At 47.6% G+C, this 17,886-nt stretch overlaps 1 protein-coding gene across 1 annotated transcript in view; it reads right to left on the reverse strand.

Annotated features, from left to right (window-relative positions):
* Positions 1 to 17,886, reverse strand: part of LOC142257217 (NXPE family member 1-like) — a 660,520-nt gene that overhangs the window by 377,231 nt on the left and 265,403 nt on the right. Inside the window, exon 2 of the mRNA XM_075329362.1 lies at positions 8,115 to 8,205. Coding sequence (XP_075185477.1) covers positions 8,115 to 8,198 — 84 coding nt within the window. The 5' untranslated portion in view covers positions 8,199 to 8,205. The remainder of the gene's footprint in view (positions 1 to 8,114; positions 8,206 to 17,886) is intronic.

A 17,886-nucleotide genomic window follows, 5' to 3' on the forward strand; every position in this document is an offset into this window, starting at 1 on the left:
CTGCAGTGATGTCCTCAACGGTGCTGTGCCCGGTGCTGTCATCGCGATGCTCCGGCTTCCAGGTCCTGAGTGCGGTGAATAATCAATGAATGAGCAGTGGTCAGGAGCGGGAGGCAGCAGAGCTGAAGAAAGCAGGTAAATATGGAAAATCTTTTTATTTCACAGACTCGTGTTTTCTCCGGTACCTGTCACATGTATGCAAACAGGTACCGGAGAAACGCAATCAGGCCCTGTAATGGCAGTATGGCGCTGCAGGGGGCGGGGAGAGAGCACGTGGTACCCGATGTAACTCCAGTACCACTCGCAGTTACGGGCTTTTCTCTCTGCACGCACGCACACATACATACACACACGCACACGCTATATACATATATACACAAACAATCCCCATATACTACATCACTACACCCCCATATACACCTGTAATATACATCACTGCACCCCCATATACACCTGTAATATACATCACTGCACCCCCATATACACCTGTAATATACATCACTACACCCCTATATACACCTGTAATATACATCACTGCACCCCTATATACACCTATAATATACATCACTGCACCCCCATATACACCTGTAATATACATCACTACACCCCTATATACACTTGTAATATACATCACTGCACCCCCATATACACCTGTAAAATACATCACTACACTGCTATATACTCCTGTAATATACATCACTACATCCACATATACATCACTAGACCCCTATATACTACACCTGTAAAACTACATTGCCATATACTACATCACTCCCCCCAAATATTACTTACCAGTTACCCCCCCCTCACCTCCACTCCCCCCATTGTCCCCTCAGGTTACTAGTCACCACTCACCTTTCCCTCCTCAGACACCTCCGTACGGGCTCCCGCTGACATCCTTCTTCTCTTGTACGGCTCCCCGCTGAGCTGCTTCCTCTCTCAGTACGGGCTCCGGCTGCTGCATCTTCTTCTCCTGCCGGGGCGGTCACTTTTCAAATGACACACACGCGCGCCGTACTGACGACATCAGGGCGCGCGCGTGTGTGTCACAGAGAAAGTGCCGGCAAGAAACAGAGGACAGATTCCTGCGTTCCGCTGCTGCACTGTGCGGTGCTGCAGTATCTGTCTTCTGTTCCTTGCCGGCACGCAGCGTGTGATGAGGGCAATCTGACCACGGGCCGCCCGGAGCCTGGAGCTCCGGACAACAGGTCAGATTGCCCTCATCAGTGACCGGCCAGCAAGGACGCCCGGAGCCAGGCGGGCCGGTCACAGAGAGTAGGCGGGCCGGATGTGGCCCGCGGGCCGCCCCTTGCCCAGGTCTGGTCTATAGCATCAGTCTTGTTTTTTGTTTGTGGTCTGGTTTATGTCGATTTCAGAGTATCTATCTTCAAAAGGTGGGTTAGTTTTGTTTTTTTTATGGTTTTTTTATTGTGTTATTTAGCCGTTCACAATGTGTCTCTTAAGGTTTTTTTTTTTTTGTATGTTTTATCGTGTATTATGTTTTTTGCAACATAATAAGGTTTTGTGGGTTTGTGAATTTTTGTTTTTTTTCGTTTACAAAAACAAAAAGATTACATGTTTCTTATAACAGTATAAAATAAAATGTTCTCATATATTCCTGCACAGATGACGGCTCATCAAAACGAATTATTTTTGCGTGATTTCATTGAAAAATATCGCACATTAACCTGTCTTTGGAAAATTAAATCGCCTGAATATAGTAACAAACGCATCAAACAAGCAGCTTATGCGGATCTGATTAGTATCTATAAAAACCATTTTCCTAATGAGCCTGTGGATGTAAATCTTATCAAGAAAAAAATACAAGGAATACGCACTGTATATAAAAAGGAACTCAATAAAGTCGAGGAGTCACGACGTTCAGGGGCTGCGACTGCCGATCTTTATGTCCCACGGCTGTGGTATTTTGATCTACTTGACTTCACAAGAGATCAAGAGATTCCAAGGTCATCAACAAGTATGCTTTCCATTCAGGAGTCACAAAATGGGGCGATAGGCAGCGAACAAACAAACGTAAGAAAAATTAGGACTAATGCACTAAAAAACACTGTGCATGACGCCAAGGCTGAATGTTGACACATCATGACTAGAGTTGAGCGCGGTTCGCGGTTCGAGGTTCTCCAGTTCTAGGCTCGAGTGATTTTGGGGCCTGTTCTAGATCGAACTAGAACTCGAGCTTTTTGCAAAAGCTCGATAGTTCTAGAAACGTTCGAGAACGGTTCTAGCAGCAAAAAAACAGCTAATTCCTAGCTTGGTTTCCGCTGTAATAGTGTAAGTCACTCTGTGAATCACACTATTATGACATTTCAGTGTATAGTGTGCGTGAACAGCGCCTTCAGATCACTGCTGTTTCTATAATGGCGATCGCCATTTTTTTTTTTTTCCTTGTCTTCCTTCCCTAAGCGTGCGCGTGTAGTGGGGCGGGCCAGCATGTCAGCCAATCCCAGACACACACACAGCTAAGTGGACTTTTAGCCAGAGAAGCAACGGCATGTGTGATAGGATGTCCATGTCACATGTCCCTGCATTATAAAACCGGACATTTTCCTCCAGGACGCCATTATCTCTTCTGCGTCTTTGGTGTCAGACATCACTGTCGCAGCTCCGTCCTCCTGAGTCCTATCGCCGATACAGCTGTATGCGCTCCATACACAGCGCTGGACAGCTTAGGGAGAGCACTTTCTAGCAGTCCTTTTAAGGGCTCAAACCGTTAGGGTCAGAGAGCCATAGGTGACAGGTCCTGAAAACAGCGACAGCGTCTGTGTAGCCAAGGTCAGGGATTTCCTCCCTGCATTTCCCTATTAGGAGGGAATAGAAAGGCAGGCTTCCATTCCTCTACCCAGACCCACAATCCTGGCACTGTACCCTCCTGTCCTCTGCACACTCCAACTCATTATAACTAAGCCATTATACTAGCAAACACTCAGTGTACCTAGTGGCATCCTAAACGTGGCTATTGGACTTTGCTATAGTCCCACTAGTGCAAAGACATTTGCAGAGCACGTCTGCCTGCATTGCACACTCCAACTCATTATAACTAAGCCATTATACTAGCAAACACTCAGTGTACCTAGTGGCATCCTAAACGTGGCTATTGGACTGTTGTCTAGTCACACTAGTGCAAAGACATTTGCAGCACCTCTGCCTGCATTGCACACTCCAACTCATTATAACTAAAATAAAGCGTTACTGACCAAATCACAGCAAGTCCAGGCAACCACCAGTCCCTACGCGCGTTTCACCTCTTCTTCAGGGGACGTCCCCTGAAGAAGAGGTGAAACGCGCGTAGGGACTGGTGGTTGCCTGGACTTAATGTGATTTGGTCAGTAACGCTTTATTTTACTATAACTGTGGATAAGAAAATAAGCTGTAGTTATGGTGTCATGACTATTTTCCTATTATCAGCCACATGGGTGAAACCTGGGCTACTTTGTAACCATTATATGGTCCTGACAATTTGATATCGTGGTTGTAACTGGTCATTGTGAGATTGAGTACATTATTTAAAGTAACATCAATGGGAAAGTATGAATTGGACTCTCTGTACAAACTCACTGTGTTGCATCCCTGTTAGTTACCTTGGAATTGATCTAATTGCATAGGATATACGGTGCAGTCGGTTATGGGCTGCCATTGCTAACCAGATTCCAACAGTAACAAACAAGTACGGGATTAATGGTTGTATGAATTTACTGTGATATACCAGTAGTGTCGCGGTGGTTGGGGACAATCTACACACTATGGCAATGCCGGTTGATCACTAGGTGCCCCTTGCGCATGGGCGACGCTCTGGCTATATCACAATGACCATAGATAACTGACATAGGAAATAGTGGTTGCAACTAAACTGATTGTCAGTAGGATACATGATCACCAAACAGTATTGATAGGAAAGTATGGTATGTGCCTACATACAAATTATTGTACTATAATTTCAGTCTGTAATTGTGATTAAATTGTAAATTATCCACCATTACTGCTACTGGCCTACTCCAGCAGTCTAGCTAACCCTTGAGGACTTTTTGCTGTATTAATTTTAATATGATATAATAAAGATTATGTTTTATTCAAAATTATACCACGGTTGTCTCTGTGTATAAATGTTATAGAAGTGGTATTTTGATACTTCAAAGGAGGTTGAGGAGTGACCTTAAGTTAAACGTACCAGTAGGACCGTATCTGGTGCTGGTAACAGCAATTTTATGGAATCTTTTCATAATTTTTTTAGACCCTCCTTTGCAAGGCCACCAGAGACAACAAGTCTGACACATAGTCTACGGCTGGAGAGGATGATACAGGAGTATCTCCAAATGAACATCGATGCCATGACTTTGCAAATGGAGCCTTGCTCCTTTTGGGCTTCAAACCCAGAAAAATGGCCAGAGCTCTCAACTTACGCCTTGGAGATTTTGTCGTGTCCAGCTGCCAGCGTTGTCTCTGATCGTGTCTTCAGTGCTGCTGGGTGTGTGCTGACAGATAAGCGCACGCGTCTGTCCAGTGACAATGTGGACAGACTGACGTTCATCAAAATGAACAAGTCATGGATCCAGAAGGAATTTACAACCCCTGTGTCATCCTGGGGAGAGTAAATGCTTGTGGATTTAGAATGTGCTTGATGGAAATCTAGCTGTGAAGTGTACAACTAGGGCACAAGTGCTGCCACTGAATGGGTGGGTGTGTGTGGGGCACAATTTTTGGAAAAAAAGGGAGACTCCGCTTGGAGTAACCCTTGCTTACATTGTTTTTAAAAGAAGCCAAGATGAACAAGTCATGGTTCAGCAAAGACTTTATCTACCTACCCCGGTGTCATGCTGGGGACGGTTAATTATGGCGTATTTTTGAATGTGCTTGATGCAAATCAAAACATCCTGTTTGCAACTAGGGCCCAAGTGCTGCCACTGATGGGGTGGGTGTCTGTGTGGCCCAATTTTTGGAAAAAAGGGAGACTCCGCTTGGAGTAACCCTTGCTTACATTGTTTTTAAAAGAAGCCAAGATGAACAGAGCTGGGATCAGGAAAGACTTTGCTACCTACCCTGGTGTCATCCTGGGGACGGTTAATTATGGCGTATTTTTGAATGTGCTTGATGCAAATCTAGCTGTGAAGTGTACAACTAGGGCACAAGTGCTGCCACTGAATGGGTGGGTGTGTGTGGGGCACAATTTTTGGAAAAAAGGGAGACTCCGCTTGGAGTAACCCTTGCTTACATTGTTTTTAAAAGAAGCCAAGATGAACAGAGCTGGGATCAGGAAAGACTTTGCTACCTACCCCGGTGTCATCCTGGGGACGGATAAGAATGGCGTATTTTTGAATGTGCTTGATGCAAATCTAGCTGTGAATTGTACAACTGGGGCACAACTGCTGCCACTGAATGGGTGGGTGGGTGTGGGGCACAATTTTTGGAAAAAAAGGGAGACTCCGCTTGGAGTAACCCTTGCTTACATTGTTTTTAAAAGAAGCCAAGATGAACAAGTCATGGTTCAGCAAAGACTTTATCTACCTACCCCGGTGTCATCCTGGGGACGGTTAATTATGGCGTATTTTTGAATGTGCTTGATGCAAATCAAAACATCCTGTTTGCAACTAGGGCCCAAGTGCTGCCACTGATGGGGTGGGTGTCTGTGTGGCCCAATTTTTGGAAAAAAGGGAGACTCCGCTTGGAGTAACCCTTGCTTACATTGTTTTTTAAAGAAGCCAAGATGAACAGAGCTGGGATCAGGAAAGACTTTGCTACCTACCCTGGTGTCATCCTGGGGACGGTTAATTATGGCGTATTTTTGAATGTGCTTGATGCAAATCTAGCTGTGAAGTGTACAACTAGGGCCCAAGTGCTGCCACTGATGGGGTGGGTGTCTGTGTGGCCCAATTTTTGGAAAAAAGGGAGACTCCGCTTGGAGTAACCCTTGCTTACATTGTTTTTTAAAGAAGCCAAGATGAACAGAGCTGGGATCAGGAAAGACTTTGCTACCTACCCCGGTGTCATCCTGGGGACGGATAAGAATGGCGTATTTTTGAATGTGCTTGATGCAAATCTAGCTGTGAATTGTACAACTGGGGCACAACTGCTGCCACTAAATGGGTGGGTGTGTGTGGGGCCCAATTTTTGGAAAAAAAGGGCGACTACGCTTGGAGTCACCTTGCGGTGTTTTACATGATTTTAGAAGGGCGTGCCATGCCTATATCTGTGTGTCCTCCTCTTTTTCCTTGTCCAGCTGTTTTGTTTTCGCATGAGTATATGTCCTTGTCACTTTCCCATGTGTTTGTGTTGTGTTGTGAGTTGTTTGTCACCTTTTGGACACCTTTGAGGGTGTTTTCTAGGTGTTTTTATGTGTTTGTGATTGCCTGCCATTGTTTCCTATGCAGTTCGAGTTCGGTTCGTCGAACGTTCGACGAGCCGAACTCGAACGGGACCTCCGTTCTGCGAACCGACCTCGAGCCGAACCGGGACCGGTTCGCTCATCTCTAATCATGACTACAGCTCCGTATTTTATAACAGTAATAACCAATCAAAACGCATCTGCTACAACCAATCCGATTAGATTAGGCGTGATTATATAAAACCACAAATACGCCCTGAAGGTTTAATGACGTCACAAACAACTACGAGGATGGCCGATTACACGGTGTCACACTTTGCAATGTGTCGTTCATGAAGACTAAAATGAACGATTTTATGGAATTAAACGATGAGTACACGATGGCCGAATTTCAAACGATTAGGCATCGGTTGGACTCGCAAGGAGCTGTCACATGAGAAGATGTCGTTACGAATGACGGAAGTGCGTCACAAAATCCGTGACCCCAACGATGCATCGCACAATAGATCGACTTGTGTAAAGCAGCCTTTAGTGTGACATCTCACCAGCGACCTCCTAGCAATTTACCAGCGATCCCTATCAGGTTGTATCGTTGTTGGGATCGCTGGGAAGTTGTTTAGTGTGACTGGGCCTTTAGCGACGCTCCAGCGATCCTACCAGCAACCTGACCTGGCAGGGATCGCTGGAGCGTCGCTACACGGGTTGCTGGTGAGCTGTCACACAGGCAGATCTCACCAGCAACCAGTGACCAGCCCCCAGCCAGCAGCGACGCGTGGAAGCGATTCCTTGGTTACCAGCGCACACCGCTTACCGCTGGCTCCCTGCACACCTAGCCACAGTATACATCGGGTTAATTACCCGATGTGTGCTCTGCTACGTGTGCAGGGAGCAGAGAGCTGGCTTCTGCGGACGCTGGTAACCATGGTAAACATCGGGTAACCAAGAAGCCCTTCCCTTGGTTACCCAATATTTACCATTACCAGCGTCCGCCACTCTCACGCTGCCAGTGCCGGCTCCCTGTTCCCTGCACTCCTAGCCACAGTACACATCTGGTTAATTACCCGATGTGTACTCCAGCTACGTGTGCAGAGAGTAGGGAGCCGGCACTGGCAGTGTGAGAGCGGCGGACGCTGGTAACGAAGGTAAATATTGGGTAACCAAGGGAAGGGCTTCTTGGTTACCCGATGTTTACCGTGGTTACCAGCGTCCGCAGAAGCCGGCTCCCTGCACATTCAGTTGTTGCTCTCTCACTGTCACACACAGCGATGTGTGCTTCACAGCAGGAGAGCAACAACTAAAAAATGGTCCAGGACATTCAGCAACAACCAGTGACCTCACAGCAGGGGCCAGGTTGTTGCTGGATGTCACACACAGCGACATCACTAGCAACATCGCTGCTACGTCACAAAGGTCGTGCCTCAGCAGCGATGTTGCTAGCGATGTCGCTTAGTGAGACGTGGCCTTAAGTATGAAGGAGGCAGATGTGTCTGAAATGCATCGACCTGTACAAAGAATAAAGGAATTAAATTAATATCAGATTCCGTGGTGATAGCGTGGTGTATATCCGATTTCTTCTTCAATTTGTTTCCACTGGTGTCAGTTGTAAGATACAACGGTCAACCATGGGATTTTGACCTGCAGGGGGCATACATCACTTATTCTTTACCACCATTTTAAAATGACAGTGAGGAAGAAGGCCCCTTACTACTTTAATGCATTAAGGGGTTTATAACACATGCATGTATAAGCAACTTATAAAAAAAATTATGTGTCTTACCTTTATATGTTGGTGATAAATGATGCTCAGAAGGACACAGAATGCTACTAGTGCAATCCAATAACCTTTAAATTTTAGCAGCATTATTGATCTGTGTATGAGACAAAATATTATTTTAAAAATGTTTGTTTCTTTTTCATTTACTAAGCAATATATTAATATAATCAGTGCTTTTTTTGCGGTGCTACGCGCCGGTACGGCGTACCGGAAAATCTGAAGAGCGCCACTGGCTCTGTCCACATGGCTAATTTGCAAACTATACAAATTAGCCATGTGGAGCGGAGGCACAAGCCAGAGGCGTCTCCAGGGGGTGCTGTCGGGCTGCCTGATGTGGTGGTGTGGAAGTCTGCCGGGTGGGAGCCGCTATTCTCTGAGCGCGGCGGTCACGCTGACAGCCGCACTCATAGAAGCTGCAGCGCGCGGCTCTGCTCAATTGTCCTTGCATCTGTCAGACGCGAGGACAATTGAAGCGGTGACGCCAGCACTGACTTCTGGGTCAGCGCGACGGCTGTCATGTGATCAGGTCAGCTGATCAGACTGCTGACCCGGAAGCCAGCGCCACAGCCCGGAGGCGGCAGAGAAATGCTTAGAAGTGCTCCACTGTGGAGCTGAAGAACACACGGACGGAGGAACATTATGGGGTAAGGGGGGAGTATTTATGAAACAGTATGGGGGAGAGAGTGGGGGGAGGGAACCGTCTGTGCACACACTATGGGGGGACAGAGGGTGGGGAGGGGGCAATATGTATATACACAGTATGGATGGGGGAGGGAACTATCTGTGGACAGAGTATGGGGAGAGAGAGGATGAGGTTTCATGCATGGGGAGAGAGGATGAGGGGTGATGTATGGGGAGAGAGGATGAGGTTTCATGCATGGGGAGAGAAATGATGAGGGGTGATGTTTGGGGAGAGAGAGGATGAGGTTTCATGCATGGGGACAGAGAGGATGAGGAGCGAAGTGGAAAGAAATTTTGAGGACACAGAATAAAGAGTGACCTGGTATGAGGAGCAAGTGGGCAGGATGGGGAGTGAGGTGGAAAAGTATATGGACACGCAGGAGGTAGTGAGGAGACAGGAAAGGATGAGAAGAATGTGAGGGGCACAGAATAGAGACTGGGTAGTGGAGGGGGGTTGTATGGAGAGGGGGCAAAATGGGAGGACAGCTTGAGGTTATAGCAAGGAGGGTGAGTGTGATGAGGGGGCACAGTATAAAGATGGTGCAGTATAAGGGGACACAGTGTAAAGGACACTGTAAACAGTAGGCTCAGTTTGGAAAGAGGGAAAATGTAGGCCATGTACCATAAGAGGGACAGTGTGGGTCATATTTTATGCAGAGAATACTGTGAGGGGCCATTATTTATTCTGGGGCACTGCGTAGGGCAGATATTTTTAAGTAGAAGTATTATAATCATTCTGCTATTTTAGGGGCATCGTGTCGGGATGTGCTGCAGAAGACCGGAGAAGATAGAAATCTGCAGAGATGAGATGTGAATGTGAAAAGTCATCATTGCGTCAGGAGAAGATGAAGAATAGAAAGAAATGACTAGGGACAACATCATCTATAAGGTACCTGAATGTAAAAGTTTATTTGTGATACTATGTCTTATCATTAGGCCTTGGTCCCACTTGCGAATTTCTTCTGATGTGAGCGCAATGGGACCCCCACTGATCAGCTGATTATGGTGCAGGTGTCCGGAAATGCTTATTTCTGGATCAGCTCCGTCCTCTGATGGTGTCCGCGGCCGGGTACTGCACATCTGCCTTATTGATTTTAATAGGAGACTGCTGCCACTGTCAGAAGACGGAGCAGATCCAGAACTGAGCACTTTCGGCCACCTGCCACCACCGCCACCTAGTGTAGGGAATTGGCGGGGGTGCCAGGTGCCGGACCCCGACCAGTCAGACATTGGTGACCTATCCTAAGGAAAGGTCATTAATGTTAAAGTAGTGGACAATCTCTTTAATAAAGTCTTGTGCCGTTTGACAAGTTAAGGGTTACTATGTTTTTATTTATGTTGTTAGGAGTAGAGATGAGTGAACCGGTCGCGGTTCGGCTCGAGCTTGGTTCGCCGAATGGAGGTCGCGTTCGAGTTCGGTTCGGCGAACTGGTTCGACGAACCGCTCGAACCCCATAGGAAACAATAGGAGGCAATCACAAACACATAAAAACACCTAGAAAACACCCTCAAAAGGTGTCCAAAAGGTGACAAACAACTCACAACACAACACAAACACATGGGAAAGTGACAAGGACATATACTCATGCGAAAACAAAAAAGAGCTGGACAAGGAAAAAAGGAGGAGACACAGATATATGAGTATATGCAAGGGAACATCGATGCCATTACTGTGCAACTTGAGCCCTGCTCATTTTAGGCTTCCAATCTGGATAAATTGCCTGAGCTTGCCACATACGCCTTGGGGATCTTGTCGTGTCCCGCAGCCAGCGTTCTCTCGGAACCTGTCTTCAGTGCTGCTGGGGGTCTGCTGACAGATAAGCACACGCGTCTGTCCACTGACAATGTGGACATGGCTCTCAGAGGACTTTTCTTCCCCTAGGTCATCCAGGGGAGGCGAAAGACATGCGTATTTTTGAGAGTGCTTCATGCAAAGCATCTTTTTCATTTTGAAAAGGTAGGTCAACTGATGCCAGTCAAGTGGGGGTGTGTGGCCCAATTAGTGGCAACGAGGGAGACTGTGGTTGGAGTCCCTTCGCTGTGTTTCTCCAAGAACCAAGATGAACAACTCATGGCTCTCAGAGGACTTTTCTTCCCCTGGGTCATCCAGGGGAGGCGAAAGGCACGCGTATTTTTGAGAGTGCTTCATGTAAAGCATCTTTTTCATTTTGAAAAGGGGGGTCAACTGATGCCAGTCAAGTGGGGGGGGGGTGGCCCAATTAGTGGCAACGAGGGAGACTGTAGTTGGAGTTCCCTCGCTGTGTTTTACATGATTTTCAAAGGGCATGACATGCCTAAGAGGTTTAGTTTCAGCATCTCAAACTTGTTGGCTACAGAAAGGCTGCCTTTACACCCTTTTGAGACAGAGGATTTTCGAGACCTTATGCCCATTGCAGTGCCCCAAGAGCCGACGGCCATTCGCCACTCCTTCTCCAAGAAAGGGGTGCCCGCGCTACCACAGCAGGTCGCACACAACATCACCGATTCCTTGATAAACTCTGGGTGTGAACGGGTGCATTTCACCACAGATACTTGGACCAGTAAGTATGGACAGGGGAGTTACATGTTGCTGATTGGGCACTGGGTAACTATGGTGAGAGATGGAGAAGGGTCTGCTGTACAAGTCTTTCTGTCCCCACGAGTTGTGTGTCAATCCTTCCTCTGTATGTACAAGTTCCTCCACTGCTTCTGCCTCCTCAACCTCGTGTTGGTCCTGCACCTCGGCCCAAACCCTGTGTGGTCAGGCCACCCTTCCTTGTAACTACGCCCAAGGAATCCCCCACACCTCCTTACTATGCTGGTAGCAGAGCTCAACAGCATGATGCAGTCGACTCTTTACTTAGAAATGTCTGGAAAATGTGAGTCACACCGCTGAGGAGTTGTGGACGGTAAGCTCTGGAGAGTGAGACAGAGTTTCATCAATGGTTGTCTCCACTCAACCAGCAGCCAGGGAATGCCGGGTGCAATAATGATGCAAACCAGTCTGCGGCCCTTCTTCAGGGCAATGTGACACACGTGCCTTGTATGGCTCACGTGTTGAATCTGATTCTCCAGCAATTTTTAAAATACTATCCCGGCCTACATGTCCTTCGGCAGAGGGCACGGTGTAACGCCTGCCTGGATCGACACACTCAGATGGGCTGTAAAAGGATAAACTAGAAGGAAGCCACTCGCCAAGCTGGACCCCCAGAACCCTGAAACCCTTTAACCCCTATAGTGTGATTTGGAATTACACAGGGCCCAAGTTGATCAATACCTGTGGAAGGCTGCAGTTCCAGAGAATAGTAGTCATGCAGGGTCAAAACATTAATTGAGGAAGAGGAATAGAATGGGACGGACAGGACTTAATCAGAAAACAAGTAGAGGTGAAATGCGGATCGGCCAACAAGGTACATCAACAGCTAAAGCTCGATAGTTCTAGATACGTTCGAGAACGGTTCTAGCAGCAAAAAGACAAGCTAATTACTAGCTGGCTTTCCGCTGTAATAGTGTAAGTCACTCTGTGACTCACACTATTATGAAATTTCAGTGTATAGTGTGCGGGAACAGCGCATTCAGATCACTGCTGTTTGGATAATGGCGATCGCCATTTTTTTTTTTTTTTTCCCCTTGTCTTCCTTCTTTAAGCGCGCGCGTGTAGTGGGGCGGGCCAGCATGTCAGCCAATCCCAGACATACACACAGCTAAGTGGACTTTTAGCCAGAGAAACAACGGCATGTGTGAAAGGATGTCCATGTCACATGTCCCTGCATTATAAAAACGAGTATCTGCCCGTCCGGACGCCATTATCTCTTCTGCGTCTGGGTGTCAGTCACCGCTGGCGTAGCTCCTGTCTCCGATACTGCTGTGTACGCTCTATACACAGCGCTATACAGAATAGGGATAGAAGTTTCTTTCAGCCCTTCTAAGGGCTAATACCGGCAGGGTAAGAGCCGTAGGTGACAGTCAGGGCAGTGAAAACAGATTTTAACAGCTACACAAGATGACAGCGTCTGTGTAGCTAAGGTCAGGGATTTCCTCGCTGCATTTCCCCATTAGGAGGGATAGAAAGGCAGGCTTCCTTTCCTCTACCCAGACCCACAACCCTGCCACTGTACCCTCCTGCCCTTTGCACACTCAAACTCATTGTTACTAAGCCATTATACTAGCAAACACTGAGGAAACTTAGTGGCATCCTAAACGTGGCTGTTGGACTTCTGTATTGTCCCACTAGTGCAAAGATATTTGCAGCACCTCTGCCTGCATTGCACACTCAAACTCATTGTTACTAAGCCATTATACTAGCAAACACTGAGGAAACTTAGTGGCATACAAGAAGTAGCTGTTGTACTCCATTAGTGCCCCACTGGTGCAAATCTATGTGCAGCACCTCTGCATGACACCCTCCTGCTCTGTTTTTAATAAGCTATAATGATAGCAAAAAATGCTGCCATTTAGTGGCATACAAGAAGTGGCTGTTGTACTCCATTAGTGCCCACTGGTGCAAATCTATGTGCAGCACCTCTGCATGACACCCTCCTGCTCTGTTTTTAATGAGCTATAATGATAGCAAAAAATGCTGCCATTTAGTGGCATCCTAAAAGTGGCTGTTGGACTTCATTATTGTCCCACTAGTGCAAAGATATTTGCAGCACGTCTGCCTGCATTGCACACTCAAACTCATTGTTACTAAGCCATTATAATACCAAAAATTAAGTAAACTTAGTGGCATCCTAAAAGTGGCTGTTGTACTCTGAATGACTTTTTTTCTACGGTTTTTATACAAGAAAATGCCATGGCAGATGACATGACCAGTGATACCATAAATTCACCCTTGAATATTACCTGCTTAACCCAGCAGGAAGTACGCCGCCGCCTCGAAATCACTAAGGTTGACAAATCTCCGGGCCCGGATGGCATACACCCCAGAGTACTACAGGAATTGAGTTCTGTGATAGATAGACCATTATTTTTAATCTTCTCAGATTCCTTAATAACAGGGTCGGTACCGCAGGACTGGCGCATAGCAAATGTGGTGCCAATATTCAAAAAGGGGACAAAAACTGAGTCGGGAAATTATAGGCCGGTAAGTTTAACCTCTACGGTTGGTAAAATCCTTGAGGGTTTCTTGAGAGATGCTATACTGGAGTATCTCAAGAAAAATAACCTTATGACAGAGTATCAACATGGGTTTATGAGGGATCGATCCTGTCAAACTAATTTGATCAGCTTCTATGAAGAGGTAAGTTCAAGTCTGGACCAGGGAAATGCAGTGGATGTTGTGTATATGGACTTTTCAAAAGCTTTTGATACGGTGCCACACAAAAGGTTGGTACATAAAATGAGAATAATGGGGATAGGGGAAAATATGTGTAACTGGGTTAAAAACTGGCTCAGTGATAGGAAACAAAGGGTGGTTATTAATGGTACGTACTCTGACTGGGTCTCAGTTCATAGTGGGGTACCACAGGGGTCAGTATTGGGCCCGCTTCTTTTCAACATATTTATAAATGACTTTGTTGGGGGCATGCGGAGTAGAATTTCAATATTTGCAGATGATACTAAACTCTGCAGGGTAATCAATACAGAGGAGGATAATTTTATATTACAGGGAGATTTATGTAAATTGGAGGATTGGGCTGAGAAGTGGCAATTGAAGTTTAATGTAGATAAATGTAAGGTCATGCACTTGGGTAGAGGAAATAACATTTATGATTATGTACTTAATTGTAGAACACTGGGTAAAACAGACACAGAAAAAGACTTGGGTGTATGGGTGGATGGTAAACTTCACTTTAGTGTACAGTGTCAGGCAGCTGCTGCCAGGGCTAATAAAATAATGGGATGTATTAAAAGAGGTATAAGTGTTCATGAAAAAAATATAGTTCTACCTCTGTACAAGTCACTAGTGCGACCGCACTTAGAATACTGTGTACAATTCTGGTCACCGATATATAAGAAGGACATAGCTGAACTGGAGAGGGTGCAGAGAAGAGCCACCAAGATTATTAGAGGAATGGGTGGGCTGCAATACCAAGACAGGTTATTAAACTTGGGGTTATTTAGTTTGGAAAAACGAAGGCTTAGGGGGGATCTAATCACAATGTATAAATATATGAGGGGACAGTACAGAGACCTTTCCAAAGATCTTTTTACACCTAGGCCTGCGACTGGAACACGGGGGCATCCGCTACGTCTTGAGGAAAGAAGGTTTAAGCATAATCACAGACGAGGATTCTTTACTGTACGAGCAGTGAGACTATGGAACTCTCTGCCGCATGATGTTGTAATGAGTGATTCACTACTAACATTTAAGCAGAGCCTGGATGCCTTTCTTGAAAAATTTAATATTACCAGTTATGTATATTAGATTTTATGACAGGGTATTGATCCAGGGAACTAGTCTGATTGCCGGATGTGGAGTCAGGAAGGAAATTTTTTCCCCATTGGAACTTGTTTGCCACATTGGGTTTTTTTTGCCTTCCTCTGGATCAACATGTTAGGCTACGGGTTGAACTAGATGGACTTAGAGTCTCCCTTCAACCTTAAAAACTATGATACTATGATACTATGATACTCCATTAGTGCCCCACTGGTGCAAATCTATGTGCAGCACCTCTGCATGACACCCTCCTGCTCTGTTTTTAATAAGCTATAATGATAGCAAAAAATGCTGCCATTTAGTGGCATACAAGAAGTGGCTGTTGTATTCCATTATTGTCCCACTGGTGCCAAGCTATTTCTAGCACCTCTGCATGACACCCTCCTGCTCTGTTTTTAATAAGCTATAATGATAGCAAAAAATGCTGCCATTTAGTGGCATATGTGGCGCCCTGGACAAGCCAGGGGTCACAGAGAACAACACCACAACACCCCACACTCCCAGCAGGCACATCAAGGTCAGACAAAACCCTTGTTGCCTTCCTCCAGGGGCTGATATCCACACCAGGGAGTGGGCCAGGCGGTTGGTCCCGCCCACCGTGGAGTTCACAGTCCTAGAGGCGGGAAAACCAAGAGAGTAGTTTGAGGAGTGGAGAGATAGAGTTTGGAGAGGATTGAGGACATTTGAGGAGTGAGAGTGAGAAAGGAGAAAAGTGACAGCAAAACAGCCTGAAGTTGGTCCGGGTGTGTGGCCCGGACAGATCAGCAAGGTTGGCAGACGGTGGTGACCATCTGCAGGAGTGGCCGATTGGAGTCTACCGTCAGGACCGTGGACGGGTGGTGGCCCAGCGGTACCAGACCGGTACACAAAGAGAAGCCAGCACCAGTGGCAGGGGCTTTTCGGACCCCGGCAAAGCTTGGAGTCGCCATGAATTTGCCAAATCCGTTCGTGAAGGGGACCTCCTGGGTTTCCAAACAGTCAAGTCCCGACAGAAGGCAACAGTCCAACCTAGTGAGAGAGACACCGCCACCGCCAAGGCAACCGTTTCTCAGGGCCAGCGCCAAAGAATGTCCGCTCCACCTAGTTATGCGGAGGCTACCGAGCCGGTGCCCGGGACGGCGGCATAGCTGAGGGCCCGAACGGCAGGGATCTGCCAACACTACCGGAGCCAGATCTGTAGGCTGATGGAGCAGTGGACCACGGAGGTGGAGGAGGTAGCTGCAGTTGCACGGGTCTATGGAATGGAGGCCATGATGGAGGAGCTGGTGAGTGACTGACGCCCCTGTGTCCCTTAGAGACCGGCCGTTGCGGCTGAGGGACCCGGTCTACCCCTGGCCCCCATGCCGCCTCCGTCCTCTTTGCCCGTGCACCGCGCTGCGCCTGGCCCGTCGGGCGTACACCCCTTCGTAACAGTGGCCGAGAGAGTGGCGAGCCTGGAAGCTGCGGCAGCTGGCGGCAACCCGCCTGGCGCAGGGACGGACGATAGTGATTCCGGGCCTGACACCGAGCCCTTTTCGGAAGAAGATGAAGGAGTCGTCGCTCTGCATGACATGGAGGCAACTTACATCCCCAGGAGTGAGAACAACGGGTATCGGGCGTCCCTACCTCACTGCGCTTGCTATGCGCTGGAGGGGCTGGTGCCCGTGTTCTTCCACCCAGAGCCGGGTGGGGAGGACGAAAGTGCACTGTAAGGGCAGCGGAATGCCGTTGTCACCGTCCCCGTTGGGACCACCACTGTTTAAAAGTTGAAAAGTTTTTAAAAATGAATGATAAGTCAATGATTACCGTGAAAAAGTCACCTGATTGGCAACTGTGATTTGGAACTGGTCATAGCCGGCAACTGGTCCCCGTTGGGACCCCCTTTTCAATTTATGCATAAGGAACTCCTTACTATCAGGCCTGAGAACTAGCAGGGCAACCACAAACTTGTGGCCTGTAAATAATGTTTGTTGTGGCTTTCACCGTTACCGCCTCCGGAGAGGCAGATTTGAGGAAGGGCCCGCAGTGGAGCAGGCTGGGGCCCAGCCACAACCGGAACCGGTGGCGATCCTCTGGGGGTTCCAGGGGCTCCCCATGGACGTGGGTCCCCTGGAAAGGACAGAACCCGCTCGGGCAACTTGTGCAGGACTGGGGTCAAAGGGTGATGCCTGTTTGCTTAGGGGCAGCATCAGGGCCAGGTTGCTTGGGTGGGTGAGAGCGGAAGCCGTAACCGTTACTGCAACGTTTAAGTAAGAGTACCTCCCAATATGGGAAGATGTTATAATTGTATGTCTGTTACCGTTTTTTATATCTTTTCAGTTGGTGAAAATAAAACCGATGTTGGACGGGCAGCCCGAGGACGGTCTGCATTTAACTAAGGGGGAATGTGGCGCCCTGGACAAGCCAGGGGCCACAGAGAACAACACCACAACACCCCACACTCCCAGCAGGCACATCAAGGTCAGACAAAACCCTTGTTGCCTTCTTCCAGGGGCTGATGTCCACACCAGGGGGTGGGCCAGGCGGTTGGTCCCGCCCACCGAGGAGTTCACAGTCCTGGAGGCGGGAAAACCAGTTTGAGGAGTGGAGAGATAGAGTTTGGAGAGGAGTGAGGACAGTTGAGGAGTGAGAAAGGAGAAAAGTGACAGCAAAACAGCCTGAAGTTGGTCCGGGTGTGTGGCCCGGACAGATCAGCAAGGTTGGCAGACGGTGGTGACCGTCTGCAGGAGTGGCCAATTGGAGTCTACCGTAAGG

This window comes from Anomaloglossus baeobatrachus, chromosome 11 (assembly GCF_048569485.1).
Source record: "Anomaloglossus baeobatrachus isolate aAnoBae1 chromosome 11, aAnoBae1.hap1, whole genome shotgun sequence".
Lineage (NCBI taxonomy): Eukaryota > Metazoa > Chordata > Amphibia > Anura > Aromobatidae > Anomaloglossus > Anomaloglossus baeobatrachus.